This window comes from Prenolepis imparis, unplaced genomic scaffold, assembly GCF_030444845.1.
Source record: "Prenolepis imparis isolate NDT839.2.m4 unplaced genomic scaffold, iyPreImpa1.0 SCAF_5, whole genome shotgun sequence".
NCBI lineage: Eukaryota > Metazoa > Arthropoda > Insecta > Hymenoptera > Formicidae > Prenolepis > Prenolepis imparis.
The window spans coordinates 6,615,381-6,634,938 of record NW_028141163.1 but is presented as its reverse complement, the minus strand read 5'-3'; the positions used below and the strand labels follow the sequence as shown (position 1 = coordinate 6,634,938).

General features: G+C 33.1%; 1 protein-coding gene across 1 annotated transcript in view; it reads left to right on the top strand.

Annotated features, from left to right (window-relative positions):
• The window catches only part of Mesr6 (misexpression suppressor of ras 6), a 660,805-nt gene that overhangs the window by 385,120 nt on the left and 256,127 nt on the right, over window positions 1-19,558 (top strand). The window contains exon 2 of the mRNA XM_083039192.1: window positions 9,006-9,132. Within this exon, the coding sequence (XP_082895318.1) occupies window positions 9,006-9,132 (127 nt within the window). The remainder of the gene's footprint in view (window positions 1-9,005; window positions 9,133-19,558) is intronic.

Genomic DNA, 19,558 nt, shown 5'->3' with positions numbered 1-19,558 from the left:
ACAATTAAAATTATATATAAAGAGAAAATTCTCTCAATGTATATTTGGTATATTTGTCAATCTATTTTAAAATAAAATTCTATATAACTTAATTAAATTGTACAACTATCAATTTTTTTGTGTTCCATTAACTAATAATGAATCAGAAATAGAGATTTTGTCAAAGTAGACATTGAAAATCAATTGAAGATAGAATAAGATTTTCTTATACTTTAATAGTTTTCAGGTTTCAATGTTTTAAACGTTAACAAGAAGAGAAAAGGCCACAATTAAAATTATATATAAAGAGAAAATTCTCTCAATGTATATTTGGTATATTTTTCAATCTATTTTAAAATAAAATTCTATATAACTTAATTAAATTGTACAACTATCAATTTTTTTGTGTTCCATTAACTAATAATGAATCAGAAATAGAGATTTTGTCAAAGTAGACATTGAAAATCAATTGAAGATAGAATAAGATTTTCTTATACTTTAATAATTTTCAGGTTTCAATGTTTTAAACGTTAACAAGGAGAGAAAAGGCCACAATTAAAATTATATATAAAGAGGAAATTCTCTCAATGTATATTTGGTATATTTTTCAATCTATTTTAAAATAAAATTCTATATAACTTAATTAAATTGTACAACTATCAATTTTTTTGTGTTCCATTAACTAATAATGAATCAGAAATAGAGATTTTGTCAAAGTAGACATTGAAAATCAATTGAAGATAGAATAAGATTTTCTTATACTTTAATAGTTTTCAGGTTTCAATGTTTTAAACGTTAACAAGGAGAGAAAAGGCCACAATTAAAATTATATATAAAGAGGAAATTCTCTCAATGTATATTTGGTATATTTTTCAATCTATTTTAAAATAAAATTCTATATAACTTAATTAAATTTTACAACTATCAATTTTTTTGTGTTCCATTAACTAATAATGAATCAGAAATAGAGATTTTGTCAAAGTAAACATTGAAAATCAATTGAAGATAGAATAAGATTTTCTTATACTTTGATAGTTTTCAGGTTTCAATGTTTTAAACGTTAGCAAGGAGAGAAAAGGCCACAATTAAAATTATACACAAAGAGAATTTTTTCTTAGAATTTACTCTGAAAATCATGGTAATCATGAGACAGTATGGTATAGAAAGAATTTAATGAGAATTTCTCTTATTAATATTTATCACCATAAAAATAATAATCTCTATCACAATAAAATATAAAACGTGTTTGATTAATTTTACTAAACTGCATAGTAAAATTAATCAAACATATTTTATATTTTATTCTAATAGATATTATATTTATTGTGATAAATATTAATCAGAGAAATTCTCATTAAATTCTTTCCATACCATATTGTCCCACGATTACCATGATTTGCAGGGTAAATTCTAAAAGAAAATTCTCTCAGTGTATGTGTAAATATATCCTATTTATGTATTTCATTTATTGTTAAGATGAAAAATAATATATTATGTGCGATTTAAAAATATTTTAATGTAACCCAGTACGCTCTGATTTTCATTTGTCTAATATATGATTTTACAATCTAATACATACCTGAATACATGATGTATTCGATGAAGCTGCTTGCAGTTGACCCGCACACATACACACGCACGATGTCCACACAGAGTCACTATAACCAAACATTATTTTCCTTTACTCCGCTAACCTTTTATGAAACTGAACTATAAATATTTCGATACCTTTATATCTATTTCTCATTTCAAGTAAAAGACAAGAAACATTTTATACGTATAAAATGTCTGTGGCATACAATTCCCATACATATACATAAATATTATTCACGTACGTTGCTCGCGAAAACATGAGGAACATAGATGCTTATTACATATTCAGATATAAAATTATTTCTTTTCCGCTCGTATATTAAACAAGATATACATACATTACTTACGAACTGATCGGCGAAAATCGTCTCGAAGAATTAAACAATAGATTAAACAATGGATTAAACAATAGATCTCGATGCACAACGATCAACGGACGCGAGGTACATGAATTGGCGCTAACGATTAACCAAAGAAGAAAGGAGAAAGAATAACGAATACCTATCCTTATCTCTCGCGCCACCTGATTGGTCAATCGAGGCGCTGCGAAGGCGCCTCGTGGCGCCAAGTGGATCGCACTCAAACATGTCGATTTTCATTTCGCTCGATCGAATCGCGAAAAATACATTTTTCACAACTTGAATCAAGTAAATTCATCTCTTCGTTATAGCGTGATGTTTCGACCGATATTATTATTCTCATAGATTGCGAAATACCCTCGCGCCCTTCGAGAGATTCTCGTTCGCGTTTCGTATAGCGCGTTTTTCGGTTAGCGCGAATTTGAGTAATCACGTGATCGAAACTTCTAAGCTCGCTTCAGTTGCAGTCTCGACGTGCCGGTGCGTGGGCGGAGGTGCGTCGCTCGCGGTTCCGCGGTTCTTTTACCCAGCCCGGGGCGAAATTCGCGTAAGACGAGTGTCCGGAGTACCGAATCTAACGAAGGACGACCCTCTCCGCGTATGGGTCTGTCCCCGGGACCGCGAATCCGCGCGTAATCGCGAAATCGGTGCTCCGTTGTTTCGCTGCGCGGGAGGGGGGGGGTGCTCCTCGACAAAGGGAGCTCGTATACGGGACATTCGCGATATTCGCTCATCCGAGGAGCGCCCCGAATGCTCGCCCGGCATCGGGGAGGTCGAGGAACGTATCCAGGAGTCGTCGCGACGATGATATAATCGTGGAGGACAATCTCGTCCGCGAATCTTTCATTCGTGAACTTGCTTCGCCAACATGGCGGACCGCCGTTATTTTCCGTGGCGTCCTTTTTACCCCCCCCCCCCCCCAACCCTCCCACACTCGTCTCTTCGCCCCGAGCGATAGTCGCGTATGACCGTGTCCGGGAGTGCCGAATAAATCTAATGACGAACGGATCATCGTCTCGGGACGTGTCGAGTGACCGCGATATCGAGATTCACCGCGTTCCCCGGGGAATCGGTGCTCGGACGGTGTCTTTGGACAGTGCTATCTCTGATACCCGGCATCGAAGGTATCACGAAACATTACGACGGCATTAATTGGTGGCGGAGAACATTTAGCCGCATGCGTATATTTCGATATCCGCGAGTGTCGATCGCGTTCGGTCGAGTGATAAAGTGAATTTTCCTCGCCAAGTACGGGGCCTTATTCGGTTTTACGGAAAAGAGGTGAGTCCATTGGTCATGACGTATGACGTCGCTCGTCACGACACCAGCATTGACGAGCATTGTAAGAACTTCTGTTCATAAACTTGTGTATGTACATTGGACATAGATTGACAGCGCGCTCTCCTTGGCGCATGGTCAACATTAGTTAGATAGGGTAATAGAGAGACGCTCTCCTTATCGGAGTGGTGGGGAGCGACTCAAGGACAAGGAGAAAGCATCTCTCTTGTTCTCTTTCATTAAAGTTGTGTCTTGCTTCGGGCGAGCGCGCACAGTGTGTTATCTTTATACAATCTATGTATACATATATGTATATTATATTCGCGCAGCGTTATCAATAGCGAAATAAAATCAAAACTAAATTGAAACTAATGATAATATTATAATTATAAGATCTTTGAATTAAATTGTTACAATTTATTTTGCGTATATACATTGTGTCAAAAATGTCTCGACATATAATTTTTGATGACATATGTCGTTCTACATCTCTAAATACTCGCGTATTATTTTGATTATTCGAGAAACGAGTAATTTTATTAATAATGATAATAAAGTAATTTTATTTTCTTTGAAATAGCGTTATCAATTCTTCGAATAATAATCATGACATTTTACACAAGAGTTAAAAACTTTGATACAGTTCTACATAACTTTCATTAAAGATTAATTTTTCTAAACATTAAAAAATATCTAGAATATAGATACAAAAAATATTCAACTTTTTTTAACAAAAATTCGTAATATATATATGCATTACGATCCTAGCATGCAATGTTCGCGCTACATAATTATTTAATAATATATTTAAAAAATAATTTTTATTGTTGCATTTATTAGATTTATTATTTTATTATACGATATTTTTGATTGACATTACATAATAATGATAATAAAATTAATGATAATAATAAAATAATTTTTTGATAACAATTTTATTTTGCTTTGAAGTAGCATTGCCAATTTTTCGAATAATAATCATGACAGTTTATACAACAGCTAAAAGCTTTGACAGAGTTCTACATAACTTTTGTTAAAGGTTAATCTTTCTCTAAACAATAAAAAAGATCTAGAATATAAATACAAAAAATATTTAATTTTTTTAACAAAAATTCGTAATATATAAATGCATTACAGTTCCTAGCGTGAAACGCACACTACATAATTATTTAATAATATATTAAAAATAATTTATATTGTCGCATTTATTAGATTTATTATTTTATTATATGATATTTTTTTTTTATTGACATTACATAATAATGATAATAGAATTAATGATAGGTAATAAAATAATTTTTTGATAACAATTTTATTTTGCTTTGAAGTAGCATTGCCAATTTTTCGAATAATAATCACGACTCTTTACACAAAAGCTAAAAGTTTTGACAGAGTTCTACATAACTTTTGTTAAAGATTAGTCTTTCTTTAAATAATAAAAAAGATCTAGAATATAAATACAAAAAATATTTAATATTTTTAACAAAAATTCATAATATATAAATGCATTACAGTTCCTAGCGTGCAACGCACACTACATAATTATTTAATAATATATTAAAAATAATTTATATTGTCGCATTTATTAGATTTATTATTTTATTATACAATATTTTTGATTGACATTACATAATAATGATAATAAAATTAATGATAATAATAAAATAATTTTTTGATAACAATTTTATTTTGCTTTGAAGTAGCATTGCCAATTTTTCGAATAATAATCATGACAGTTTATACAACAGCTAAAAGCTTTGACAGAGTTCTACATAACTTTTGTTAAAGGTTAATCTTTCTCTAAACAATAAAAAAGATCTAGAATATAAATACAAAAAATATTTAATTTTTTTAACAAAAATTCGTAATATATAAATGCATTACAGTTCCTAGCGTGCAACGCACACTACATAATTATTTAATAATATATTAAAAATAATTTATATTGTCGCATTTATTAGATTTATTATTTTATTATATGATATTTTTTTTTATTGACATTACATAATAATGATAATAAAATTAATGATAGGTAATAAAATAATTTTTTGATAACAATTTTATTTTGCTTTGAAGTAGCATTGCCAATTTTTCGAATAATAATCATGACAGTTTATACAACAGCTAAAAGCTTTGACAGAGTTCTACATAACTTTTGTTAAAGATTAGTCTTTCTTTAAACAATAAAAAAGATCTAGAATATAAATACAAAAAATATTTAATTTTTTTAACAAAAATTCGTAATATATAAATGCATTACGATCCTAGCATGCAACGTTCGCGTTACATAATTATTAAATAATATATTAAAAATAATTTTTATTGCATTTATTAGATTTATTATTTTATTATATGATAATCATGATTGACATTGCACAATAATGACAATAAAATTAATGATAAAAATAATTTTTTTATAATTAAATTTATTTTGAAGTACCATTGTCAATTTTTTCGAATAATAATCATGACACTTTACACAAGAGCTAAAAGCTTTGACAGAGTTCTACATAACTTTTGTTAAAGATTAGGCTTTCTCTAAACGTTTAAAAAAGATCTAGAATATAGATAAAAAATATTCAATTTTTTTAACATAAAAATAAATGCATTACAGATTCTAACGTGCAACGCTCGTGCTACATAATTATTTAATAATATATTAAAAAATAATTTTTATTGTTGCATTTATTAGATTTATTATTATTTTATTATACGATATTTATGATTGACATTGCACAATCCTCAGCCGCATACTTGAGCGTTACTTTCGAAATTCGTGAAGCGTAAAAGATCTGAAAGGCTACGAAAACGAAATGGCTCAACGACATCGTAGGCGTTTTGCGATTTTCTACCAGTAAATGGCACTTTAATGACGCGGTTCGCGAACGGTTGATTCATGGAAAATATTATATTTAACGATTATTTCGTGGTAAGGTCGTTAACGTACCGAGTCGTGTATACTACTTTCAGTAATCGGCGAGATCGAATCTCGTTTTGAGGAGACAATTTTCAAACAGCGTTGTTAAACAAACTAAACTTTAACGCGTTATATTAAATCGAAAACAAATTGAAAGTTTAATGCGAGAACGAGGTAAGTCTTTCGAATTTTACGCTTTACGGAATAGCTGTTAAAAGAAGCACTGTTTAAAATATATTCTTTATACTTATATATTATAATAATATTATATATAATTTACTCTATCTTACTCTATATAATTACTCTATCTTTATTGAGAAGGAAGAGTTTGCTGATTTTTTTACTTCTATTAGTAAGCCTTAAACTTTTTTTTTTTATCGCGAAAGAGCAAGGAATATTCGTGTACGTTTCGTTGTGCTTATTTGGCTAAGGATATGTGGGCGATCGATCCATTTGAAGATTGACAGGTCTGGATTACAGACATATGATACACATTTATGCGCCGACTGCGTATAAGCAGCTGGTCACTAATCGAAATAAAACTAATTATGCAGAACATGTCACGATTGAGTTTTTAACGCGATACCGGTTTCAGAATTATATTTATTTCCTTGCTTTATCACATTTATCGATCAACCAAAAAAATAAAAAATAATGTCCGCAACATTAGCTAATGTTGGTTGGTCTATATCATGCTAAAATATGTGTTGAAATGTTAGATTTATAAATTGTTACGTTTATTATATTTTACATACATTAATATTAATTTGACGCGATCTTAATAGATTTAATATGTATTACACATATATTAAATCGAAGTTATTAAAGTTTTAAAATAAATAAAAAAATTATAAAGAAATAAAATAAATATACTAAATTTTAAATTAAATTAAATAAAATTAGAAAAGATTTTTCAACTGTATCTCTCAATTAACTTTTGAACCATTTTCTATCGAATGTAATCATTATTAGAAATGTATCATTTTATATGCATTAAAATTTCAATTTTTTAAAAATTATTTTAACAGCACTATAAATTTTTACGACTTTATTGTTTTTATCTATTATTTCTTGCTTTGTGTTTTACGGTTTAAGAAAAAATTTACATAGCTATCGCAAATCGCGATTTCCTCTGAAAAGTGAATATTTCTTAAAAATCTGAATATAATACGATAATATCAAATGATAATTAGATAATTAATGATCGTATCATAGCAATCTGCGAAATCTTCAGATTACGCGCATCCAATTATCAATTCTCATCAGCTTTATCAGAAATAGCAATACGAGTCTTATGAATGAACGAGAAGCGAATTCATAAGTTGACTTGCGCGAATCCATGCTTTCTCTGTATAATACTCGGCGAGGCCGCTTCTTACGACGAACCTCTCCGCGTAAGGGGTCCCCGCGATGTTCCTTTTGGGGCCTCCAATGGTCTCCGGGTACACGAAGCCATTAATATTATTACCGGGCGAGAGCGTGTGGGTATCATTATCGCGGACGATAGAAAAAACGACTATCGAAAGAGGGACGGCGAGGAACAAGAAAGCGAGGAAAAGGGAAGAGGCGGAATGGAAGAGGAGGAGGCAGCGGTGGTGGTATATCCTCGAGTAAGAGCACCTTTATACACTCGACTTGAGGAGGCTCCTCGATTACGCGGGCATTCGAAATTTTCGGGGCTCTTCCGACAGCGCCGGGAATCACCCTCGAAATTGATGTTGCTCGGCCACGCACACACAATCTCGGGGCCGTTCAAACTGCTCGATTTTTCTCGCCTGCTCCGTACATCTCTTTTCTTTCTCCTCGACCGCCGAAAGACGAGGATGGTACATATTTATTATATTTGCCGTGACCCCCCCCCCGGGAGCAGCGCACGGGATCCGCGCGTTCGTCGCCACAAGCACATGATCGGGGAAAGTCGTATTCCGCGTGAAGATTAATATCCCGCAAAATACGCAAGAAGAAAAATATCGCAAAATTTTCTGATTTATCGCGGTGCGACCCATTTATTTGAAATGTCCACGAGATAAATTTTCTATTCGTGTAATTGTTGAAAGGCAAGCAAGCAAGCTACGTCGCGCGTTTGGAAATATACTTTAGATATTTTATTTTATATTTTATATACGCGCACAAGTCATTCACGAGAGAATATATGTATATAAATATTGAATAATATAATCTTATTTTTAATTGTGAAAATTTTTTCTAATTTAAATTAAAAGTTTATTTATAAAATTTATAATAAAAATAAATTAATAATTAAAAAGAAACAAAATAATTCTTGGATGATCACAAATACAAATTTCAACATAACATAACGTAATCAAAAACTTTATGAACAAAACAATGTGATATTTGTTATGCGTTCATTGTTAGTGAATCTCATCCATTAATCAGGCATCACAAAAAATTAAATTTAGATATACAATTAAATGCTACTTTTATTGTTTCAATCTCTGCTTTTATTAATGGAAAATTAATAAATAATTTCTTTGTAACAGTTTTCTCATATTTCTGTACAATTCGAGATGCATTCAAAACGTTATAAAATTAAGCATTATAATAATTATGTTGATGAAGGTGTATGCGAATTGCTATTAATAAATAAAACGAAGTTTACTTTTAAAATAAATGCAATATATAGAATTATTTATCGATTTAGACAAATTTAAAAATATTCTAAATAATTATGCAAGTAAATTTATATTTTATGAAGCATTTACGATAAGATAGCAGTATTTTGCTATTAGCAGATATTTTTAAAGAATAAACATAATGTTTTACTATAAATGAATACATAATGTTTCATCAAATTTAACTCGTATTTAACAAACTTAGCAAACGTTACTATAATTTGGTTATTTTTTTTTTTTTTACAGACTCACTTGCCCTGAGCCGTACTTTCTTAGCGATGGTTTATATGCAACACCAGAAGAACTTGAAAATACTCGCGAGGTCAGTCTGCACGTGATAACCATCGGAGCTTTCATCGAAGATTCGGCAAAGGTAGGGTTCTACACTAAACAAATATTATTCCGCTCTATACAGGATCAATTGTGCACAATTTACAATATGAAGTATATTATGCGATTTTTACACGATGTGCATTATTCTTTTTATTGCTCGTTTTTAGCATAGGTATGCTTTACGAGTTAATCAATTTATTATATTATTGCACAAAACTCTATATACACATATAAATAAATAAAAAGTTTCTTGTGGGGTCTCGAATAAAATTTTCGTAAAATTATTTGATGGAAAAGGGATAAAGACATTAAGGCTAATTAATGTCTCTTGATTTCCAAAAATTTTTTATTGTTTAGAAAAGATATATGTAGAGTGTTCCTTTTCAGGCTTGTTCTTAAGATATTTATAAATATAAAGGACGTTTCATGATGCTGTCAGTGTTAAAATCGCTACTTAATCCAATTTATACAGTTATCAATATTACGATTTGAGAAACTGTCCACGTAACATTCTCTATTTTTTGCCCCGATTCGTATTTTTAAAAACAGCGTAACAGTGCTTAAAGGCCCTTAAAATTCTTGCCGACCGATCGAACGGTTTCATGCCTCTTGCGTGGCTCAATAAACAGCAGATAGATGAATAAATAAAAACACAGCTAATTGCGAAGCGCACGCAGATGCCAGTCCATCCGTCGACCTTTCTTATCTGACGTGGGCGCGGATTAAAATTACGTATAGCTATGCGGACCCCGGTCTCGCACTGCGCTACGGCTATCTCGTTGGTCCTCTCCTCGGGTCGCTAATTAAATGCAACGGGTAATTAGATAACTGATAAAAGGTTATAGCAAACGGCGTCATGTATTTTTGGTCTCTCTCTCATCCGCATTCTCTTTCACATCCGTGTTCACGGTCCTATATAATCCAAGTTCGTTCCGCTGAAATCTGAAACTCTCGGCTCGAATTCCACAGTCAATGAAATCCCGTGACCTTGAGACTTTGAAGATTTCTCTCGGAATATTTTTGCGCGGAAGATGACTACGTGTGGAGACAGAGCGCGATTAAACTCTATATTTCAAGTGTGTGTGTCTTGCTTCATAACCAGACATCTATTTAAATAGACATCTAATATTCTCCATGAATAAACAGCGTTACATAATAGAGTGTATTGTAGCGTAACGTAAGAGTAATATAAACAGTTGGAAAAATAATAGAAAGAGTAGCCAAAAAATATATGATACGACAGTACACTTGCTGTTTAGACAGGATCGTAGAAAATGATTTATCGTAATAATAAATTTTATTTTCGTTTGTACGGTTTCGTTATTATTGCGGCGCGCGTTGAGGCACCTGAAACATTGATAATCGAGACAAACTTCCTCGAGAACGTGTTCCCTCGTTGTTTATTCTACCGCGATAACGAGTCTTGGAACTGGTTCGCATCCAGCTTCGTATGCCTCATTACCTGGCCGAAGGGCTTGGTATTTTATTTACGCGTTTATACCCGGGTACAGTTATTATAATTGCTTGTCGCCCTTGCGTGATTTATGAGGGCCCGACTAAACACTCGCTCTTGAACGGTTACATCCTACTCCTAATAGCTACCGTGCCGTTTTATATATCAGCGATACTCCCAATAAACGGCGAAAAATCCGCGCGTACTCGGCTTTTACTCATAAATTTTGCAATGCATCCTTAATGGCCGATGTGGTGTTTCGTTTACGTAACACTGCAGTATACTTAATTTACATAATTCGAATGAATTGGCTGAAGATCGAGTTAGCGCGGACGTATTAAATATTTTGTAAACCGCTTTAAAGATGTTCAACTTTTCTCTTCTATCCTTTTCATCATTTGCAATTTATATTTTTACACGGGGCATCAATGCTCGGTATTATTAACATAACTATCTAGAAGGTGTGAGAGGTATATCTCTTCCCATTCATTTGGTCTTTCGGTTTAAGCGCCATTAGCGCATTTCTGCGAACTTTACCGAGAAGTATGTAGAAAGCAGTAGCGGTTAAATACAAGTAGCACAGTGGAGGAGAGTCGACTTCGGCAGACCCCGCAATGGCCTTCCGGGTACATTGAATAATGCATGCCGCATCTGGGGGCAACATTGTTGCGCGGCCATGGGGACACAACACGAAAGAAACTGCCAATTGACACGTCGACAGTTTTACGAGCCAACGACTTTCATGCATCGTATATTCGAAATTGAAGAAAGTCACATTCGGGACACCATTCGTAAAACTCTGTTGCAATACGTTATATCGTTACGCGGCATTTCAATTAAATCGATAATTTTGAAGACAATGTAAATTGAAAGAATTGAAATCGTTCAGGTAGTAAGAAAAATTATATTATATGAAATTTTAGATTTAAGCGCATTTATTCGAGGCGCTTTTAAATCTAAAAATTCGAATAATATCGAAATAATACACTGAGAGAATTTTCTCTTAAAATTTACCCTGAAAATTATGGTAATCGTGAGACAATATGGTATGGAAAGAATTTTATGAGAATTTTTCTGAGTAATATTTATCACAATAAAAATAATAATATCTATCACAATAAAATATAAAATATGTTTGATTAATTTTACTAAACTGCATAGTAAATATAATCAAACATATTTTATATTTTATTGTGATAAATATTAATCAGAGAAATTCTCAGAAATTCTTTCCATATCATATTGTCCTACGATTATCATGATTTTCAAGGTAAATTCTAAGAGAAAATTCTCTCTGTGTAGCATTAAAAAAATTTAATAAAATTCTAATAATAAATATATGTATAAAATCTAATAAATATATAAATATAAAAAGTAAGAAAAATGAACATTTATTCGAGACACTTTTAAATCTAAAAATTCGTATAATATCGAAATAGTGGTACATTCAAAAAATATTCTAATATAAAATTTTTACATAGTTTTTACAATGTATTAAATATTTATATGTGCTTTGTGTGAAAAAAATTATATAATATAAGTTTTTAAATATATATTTATGAATCATATAAAAATGTTGCAATTGATGTATATCACACGATAATAAGATGCACATTCGCGATGTTAATATTAAAAAAGTAGTTCAAAAGAGACTTTGCCGAAGAAATATTGCTAAATTCGCGTTTTATTGCTTCGGGTTCGAGTAAATGTCCATTTTTATAAACAATCTATCAATCAAACTGTGCTTCGCACTTATCGCGAAAGATGGTCGGTCAATTCCTAAACACAGCAGCGAGCATAAATTATTCAGGCGATGTGGCAAAAGCGATTAATTTTATTGGTCGACGTCCCGGATATGGCTCGTCTGTACCCGTCACCGTTGCTTTGTTGCAACGTCCTATCCTGTGCCCCGTGTTTCTCGATCATGTGCCAGCCAGACTAACACCTTATTAACGGCGGTGGTTGCGCGAATGCCGGCCGCAGAAAAGTTGCGCAAAATTACTCGTGCACGCTCTCCGTGCCGCGACCGTCTAATATTATCTTACATGTTGAAAATTAATCCGCGAGGTCTATGAAACGTGAAATTCGCCATAGCTCAATCAAAGAAAAAAAATTAGCAACAATTTAAGTACCTTCTCTGCGAGCGATACGAGAATTGCCTATTATTTCATTACGGAACGATTATAATTGCAATAATATAATTTAGTTGACTCCGAAAGAGAATAAGGGACGTTATCTATAACGGTATCATTGAATAGCATTATTGCTATTATTATAGTCAGCCATGATATTAAATTTCTCTCTTGACCTACTTTAATTTGTATCCTGTATCTTTCAATCGACGACTTACTACACATCACAAAGTTGAGGTATTGACATTAACATTTTGCGTAGTCATTTACAAGTCAAAGCAGTTATTTAGCAAGTCATTTAGTTTGCTGATAGCGAAAAAAATTATCTCTGATAATTTTGAGAACAAATTTTTTTGTAACCTGGGGGTAGTTTTTTATGCGTCGCGGGTTTACAAGATTTAAATAAAACATTATTCGCGCGATAACTTGCCTTTCGTATTCGATGGTAATAGTGATTTTTTAGAAACGGCCCACGTAGTGTTTAGCGTGTTCCAATAGCGAAACACATCAATGGAACAAGTGCGGGCTTTACGTTCTTCGCTTTTAAAGACACGACTCAACTTTTCCAATCTGGGTTCGCCGCCAATTCTTTTCATTCCTAAAAAGCGCGCTCAGCCGGCCACACCATAGATAGCTTTCTAGCGACATTCACGGTATCTCGATGGTTTCCCGGTAACCACGGGGTCGACACTCACATCAGGACATGTTTGGACGATGAGAGAACCGCGTACAGAAAAGAAACTTCATGGCAAAAGACTTTGAGCATTTACGTTTACGCGTACACCTGCGTGCGTACACGTATCGATTCTTCATCCATAAACGGACCCCATTACACATATTTTGTGCCAGGTGAAATAAAATATTCACTTCCGCAGACAATGTTTCTAACATTTGACATGCTATTCAACCGCAAAAAAAATATACATATTTTCCTTTCCGCCAAACATACGTTATACGCGAGATTTGTATTAAGTTATAATAATTGTACATCATTAAAAATTTAAGATTCATCGTTTTCTCTTTATATTTTTTTATTTACATTTAGATAAAATTCAAAATTTTAGCTTTCTTGTAGATACTTGATTTTTAATTTTGGGTTAATAATAGGTTTATTAAAAATATATTTTATTTTATTCATATTAGCAGTTTTATAAATATAAAAAAATTTGAATTATATATAATAGTGATATTGTGGTAATCGTGTCGTCAAGATGGTTCTAGAGTCTTAATTAATATAATAATATAATTTTTAGAAAATAAAATTCTATATGCATTTAAAAATGAGTAATCTATTTTGAGAAATGTTTCATATTTATTCGCCTATTTTTTCGCTTTTTACGTAGCATCGGCAATATCATTCAACAAAATGTACTAGTAATATATGTTTCTAGTGCAACAGTCATTAAAAAGTTGTGATATTCTTGTCGGATACTTTTCGTAATTAGTGAAATGAAATGTCGCGCGACGGACATACTTACCGTTCGGCTACTGTTATGTATCCCCAAAGTCATAATAATAACGTGTGCTTGTTTGTGTCACAAATACGGCGACAGAGAAACAGAGGTATAATAATCTGTTGTTATCTATCGCGTATACCGCTTTTTTTCTCGCTCTCACTACGCAGACAGTGCATGTTGTAGATATCTCTGCATCTATCACGCGACTCCACGCAAGTCTCAAGTTAAGTGTCGGGATAATGAGCATGAATGAGCTCGACTGCTAGGCAGGTATATTCGGTTACTACGTTCTCGTTCTCGAGGAATCATAGGTCAGCACCACCGTCAGCAGATTTTAGGCCGCGTTACCGAATGAACGGATGCCGAATCACGTCGAAAATACGTCCGGTAATAACACCCGTCTTTCTTTCAGCAGGCAAAAACAAATTTCTCTGCTTAATATGCGTCGTTTCCTGAGAACCGGTTGAAACTTTCTATCGAGCCGCCCGTTTCTATTTATAAAAGAGTATCGACTGGACGGTGTCATAAATAAATATGTAAATAAAATTCCGCGTTTAAAGTTCCGCGTGTTTTAATTGCACTTTTCACTGATCACTGTCAAGATTCCTTATTCCTATATTCTTGTTCAACAGTATTTTACTGATTTTTTAAAATAATCTATTTTAATGAAAAAAAAGAACAAAAAATAGTCGAAAACGTCGCTTTTTTGTTCTTCAGAAAATGTTATATAAAGAAACAAGATAAATGATATTTCATAGATTTGCAATATCAAATTTGAATCAATAAATCATTAATTGATAATTATTAAAAAATTTTATCAAATCTTCATAATTTATTGATAAATTGATGATCGCTTCAAAGATGAAATTAAACGTGCTATGTATTAAGAGTTAGTGAGATAAGTAAAGATAACAAGTTGTTATTTGCCGATAACATAAATTGCCACTTGCCCGGCAGCATATTCGTTTTGTTATAATTATAAATCTGATCTGAAAGCATCGCGAGTAACTGTTCTCTTGGCGATCCACACTCTGGTCGATCCTGGTTCTGTCTCTCAAGTCGAGCTTCGCCATACGTTTAACGTCTTAACGTCAACGTATTAATTTAGATATTGCGCGACGGTAAACGACGTCATAATTTATTATTTTAGTCGGGAGTCGTCCGCGAATAAGAACACGCATTACGTCGCTATATTTTCGATATTTTACGGCAGCTGTCCCGCTGCGAAACGTGGCGTAACGTGTACAAAATATTTCCTCGGAGATACGGGCGTGTTTTCTTAGACGAATATTTTAACACAACGGTGGGAAACATGACAACTTCTTTTCTGTACATTAGCTTGCTTGATAAGATATCAAATTATAAAAGTCTGCAAATTTTTTTTACATTTATTTATGTGACAGGATAATCATGTTCCGCAACACATGTGCATTTGCAACTGTCATTAAATAATTAACATAACATACACTGAAAGAATTTTCTCTTAGAATTTATCCTGAAAATCATGGTAATCGTGGGACAATATGGTATATGGAAAGAATTTTATGAGAATTTCTTTGATTAATATTTATCACAATAAAATATAAAACATATTTGATTAATTTTACTAAACTGCATAGTAAAATTAATCAAACATATTTTATATTTTATTGTGATAAATATTATTATTTTTATTGTGATAAATATTAATCAAAGAAATTCTCATAAAATTCTTTCCATACCATATTGTCCCACGATTACCATGATTTTCAGGGTAAATTCTAAGAGAAAATTCTCTCTGTGTACATATTCTTTCATTTGAAACGATATGACACGAAAGAAAACGATTGAATTTATCTGAAATTTTAACAGAAGATGCAATATATCTATTCTTTCATAGCATTAATAATAATTTTTTAAAACAATTATGAATTTTATTTCTTTATTTTAAATTGCATTAATCTAAAACTGTAATATATAAATAATTCAATTGATTTTATATATAAGTAATTATCAATGCATACATAAAATATTTTTTAAATTAATTATCGAAGTCATCTCACCTTCCCTGTATTTGTATAACGAATGAGTTATGTCGCGCATCTCTTCGTAGCATTCGCGATCGACTCCTTTTCTCGATGAGAGCAAGATAGCTCTCGTTGGAATTTATTCACAACTTAGCTAAGCAATCTGCGACAATAGACGTGACAGCGATGCGAATTGCGTTCCTGCGCTGCCAGCGTATTTGTCAGTGACATTTCGAGCGATTCATCACGACTGCCAATTCGATTACATCAACATGCAGCGGTAACTGCCGTCGACGCAGAAGACCTAATAAATGACAAGATGTAGGCGTGTTTTCGACACTGATGACGATAATCTCGATGGTATGGTGAAAGATCGCAGTTGGTTACGCGGCCGTTACCCAATACCGATCGCAAAGATCAATTTAATGTTTGCTGAGCGTCACGCAATAATTTCGCGCTTTAATTTTAGTAGACTTTTTCATATTTATCCTTACGGAAATGCAACATCGTAATCACTATATTTACGACCATAAATTTGCGATTAACGTCGCTAATCGCTATAACGAGTCAATAATGAGAAATTAGATTCGATCACAATTCAATATTGCATACATAACATTTATTTTAAATGATCAGCAGATTGTCAGATAAATTTTCTAACACACGTCTTATAATAGATTTGAAAATTTAAGAATTCTAAAAATTTAGAATTTTAAAATCTGAGAATTCTATGACTCGATAAGATTTTAAAATTGATATATTATATTTGAATTACTGTTGAATTATAATTATTTCTTGACAGAAAAATATCGTATCAATAGTTATAAAAAATAATCTCTTTCTTGAATGTGATTCTTGAATCTTTGAAGAATTGTAAAATGCATTTTATACTATATCTATTGTCTCACGAGTTAAGGGATAATTTATAACGGATAAGATCTGCGAACTAGATGGCCCGATTACATCTACCATAGTTTCGACGATATTTGGGGGGGGGGGGAGACTCAGTTTATATTATCCCTGCGGAAACTAGAGATCATAGTTAGAACTAGAGATTATAGGTTGAAACTCTATAGGAGATGAGCAAGTTATGCTCCCAAGAATTATGCTCTCTGTCGCTTATCGAAAATCCGTCTCTCTCCTTTCTACAAACTCCTCTCGTATCAACTGAAATTCGCGTTATCAATGTAATATACGTAGACAGGTAGACATATCGATAACCATTACGCGCGTACATTAAACGTAACCGTTCGAGTAAGTTCCTCGTCCGGAAACTACGCAGCGCCCGTCGTCGTCGTCGTCGTCATCGTCGTCATCGTCGTCATCTCGTAGAAGGCGTTTCACGATTTCGTGTTCGCCGTTCAACTCGGGTCAAAGTTCAAATCGAGGCGGACGAGATAGCAACGGCGACGTCGATAAATCGCCGCGGTGAACCGCGATAAACGTTCGTAGCTCCCTCCCCGGCTCCTCTCTGTGTTTCTTCTCTTTCTCTCTTTTTTTCTCTCGGTATCGCGCATGTACAGAGACCGCAGATTTGGTAAACAAATTATTCTCGATGCAAAAGTCCTTTCAAGGCTTCATGGGAAACGGACGCGATTATGCTCTAGTAGACGCTCGTTTAAACTGCGGTCTGCGAGATAATGATTTCGCGAGATAATGCAAGCCGAGAAAATAAGACTCGCAATTTAGACGATTGCGGTGAGCGATTTATATGAAACACATTGTATGTAAAATGATGTTGACGTCGTCTGAATTGAGGTTACGCATGAAATCTTATTGCATATTTTATGAAGGACGCGATTATTACTTTTTTTAAATATTGATAACATTATATAATCATAAACACTAGGATGTTAAAGTATTTGATTTTTAAAAAATTAATTTAAAATAGTATATTCTTGAAATGTAATGTTTATTGCAGTTATTTGGGAGTAATATAAGAAGAGAAGGTATTTTTATATATCGCTGCTAATAATTTCTTTCTTATAGATATACACTTGTTTTTATAATTTTTAATTCAATGGCTAAATCCTACTTTGCTGTTTTGTTTCGATAATACGTTATCGTACCGGAGGACACATAAGAGAAAGCACATAGAGAAATGTATGTGAAAAATTCACGGATGTAGTCGGTGCTTTATCGTTATTACCCTTCGGTGGACTTAAAGAGCTATAAACGACGACATATGGCACTCACATGAACGAAAATACGACGCCTTAACAAAGGCGCCCTGCGGTATATTGTTACAACATAGAGATCCATTCGTGGTTTTAGAGTCGTTCTTGTTTTACCATTTCTTCATAGCATACCGTCTTGTTTATCTTGCTTCTCTTCTCTTAACACAAATATTTCTGTATTTTTGTACGTATTTTTATATTTTTCGCGACATGCGTGGAAAAAATATCGTAAATGTCAACATTTTGCCTTGTATATAATTTTTCTTAATTTCTTTTGTTTAATATTTGTATGTTGATATAATTTTCTTCTTTATTCTTATTCTTATACTACCGCGCAATATATCGATGCCTTTGCTATTAAAAATTATTTTAAATAATTAGAAAAGAAATAAAAAATGTATATATTTACATAAATAAAAAAAGGATTGATATTTTTAGTAATCATCAGATAGTAATATAAATGTATTATCTTCCCGTGAATATATCTTAGGAAATTAAGATAACACGCCAATCATAATTTCATCTTGTTAAACACAGAAAAGAGAAAGAATTATATTTATCGCATTTTTATTAACAGTCCTATTATTCATAATATGATTTCTTGATAATCACTTGATAAAGCGATTTTATATCACAGTTATGCCCAGCGCAAGAGAAAGGCCGACATTTAAGAAAGAGAACTCGGCAAATGCTGTACGCTCATGGATTACGAGAGCGAATGCAAATGAATTAATATATCATGTGGGGCAGTTATACCGGGTGTACTCTCGTAATTCTCGCGGAAAACCTATGAAAGATTGGTTCCTTTCGACGCTCTCTAACGAGCGGAAATTTCCCGAAGTGGGTGCTAACAGTATCGTTTCGTTCGTGATGTGGCGTGCTTTCACGCGAATGTGAAAACGAGCGCGCGCGATTGCACGCACACGTGGCAAGAATTGCACGCATACACCGAGAAACGCGGATGTGCGGGAGGCAGCGTGACATATTTTCCACCCTTTCGCCTCCGCGAATTTAACGCGCTCTCGGTTCCCCGGTGTCGGCCGGCGCGAGAAAATGACTTTATCATTCATGAGATGCAAAGCGCGTTAGGAAGTCTGGAAAAATACCGAGCAATTAGCCGTAAATCAAAATCGCGCTACCAAGTGCTTGTACTTAATGCCGCCTGTCTGCGATTTACACGCGGCTATAGCGTTGGCCTCGGCGCGTTTTTCGGGAGAATTTACGGTATCCGGAGGAGAGTT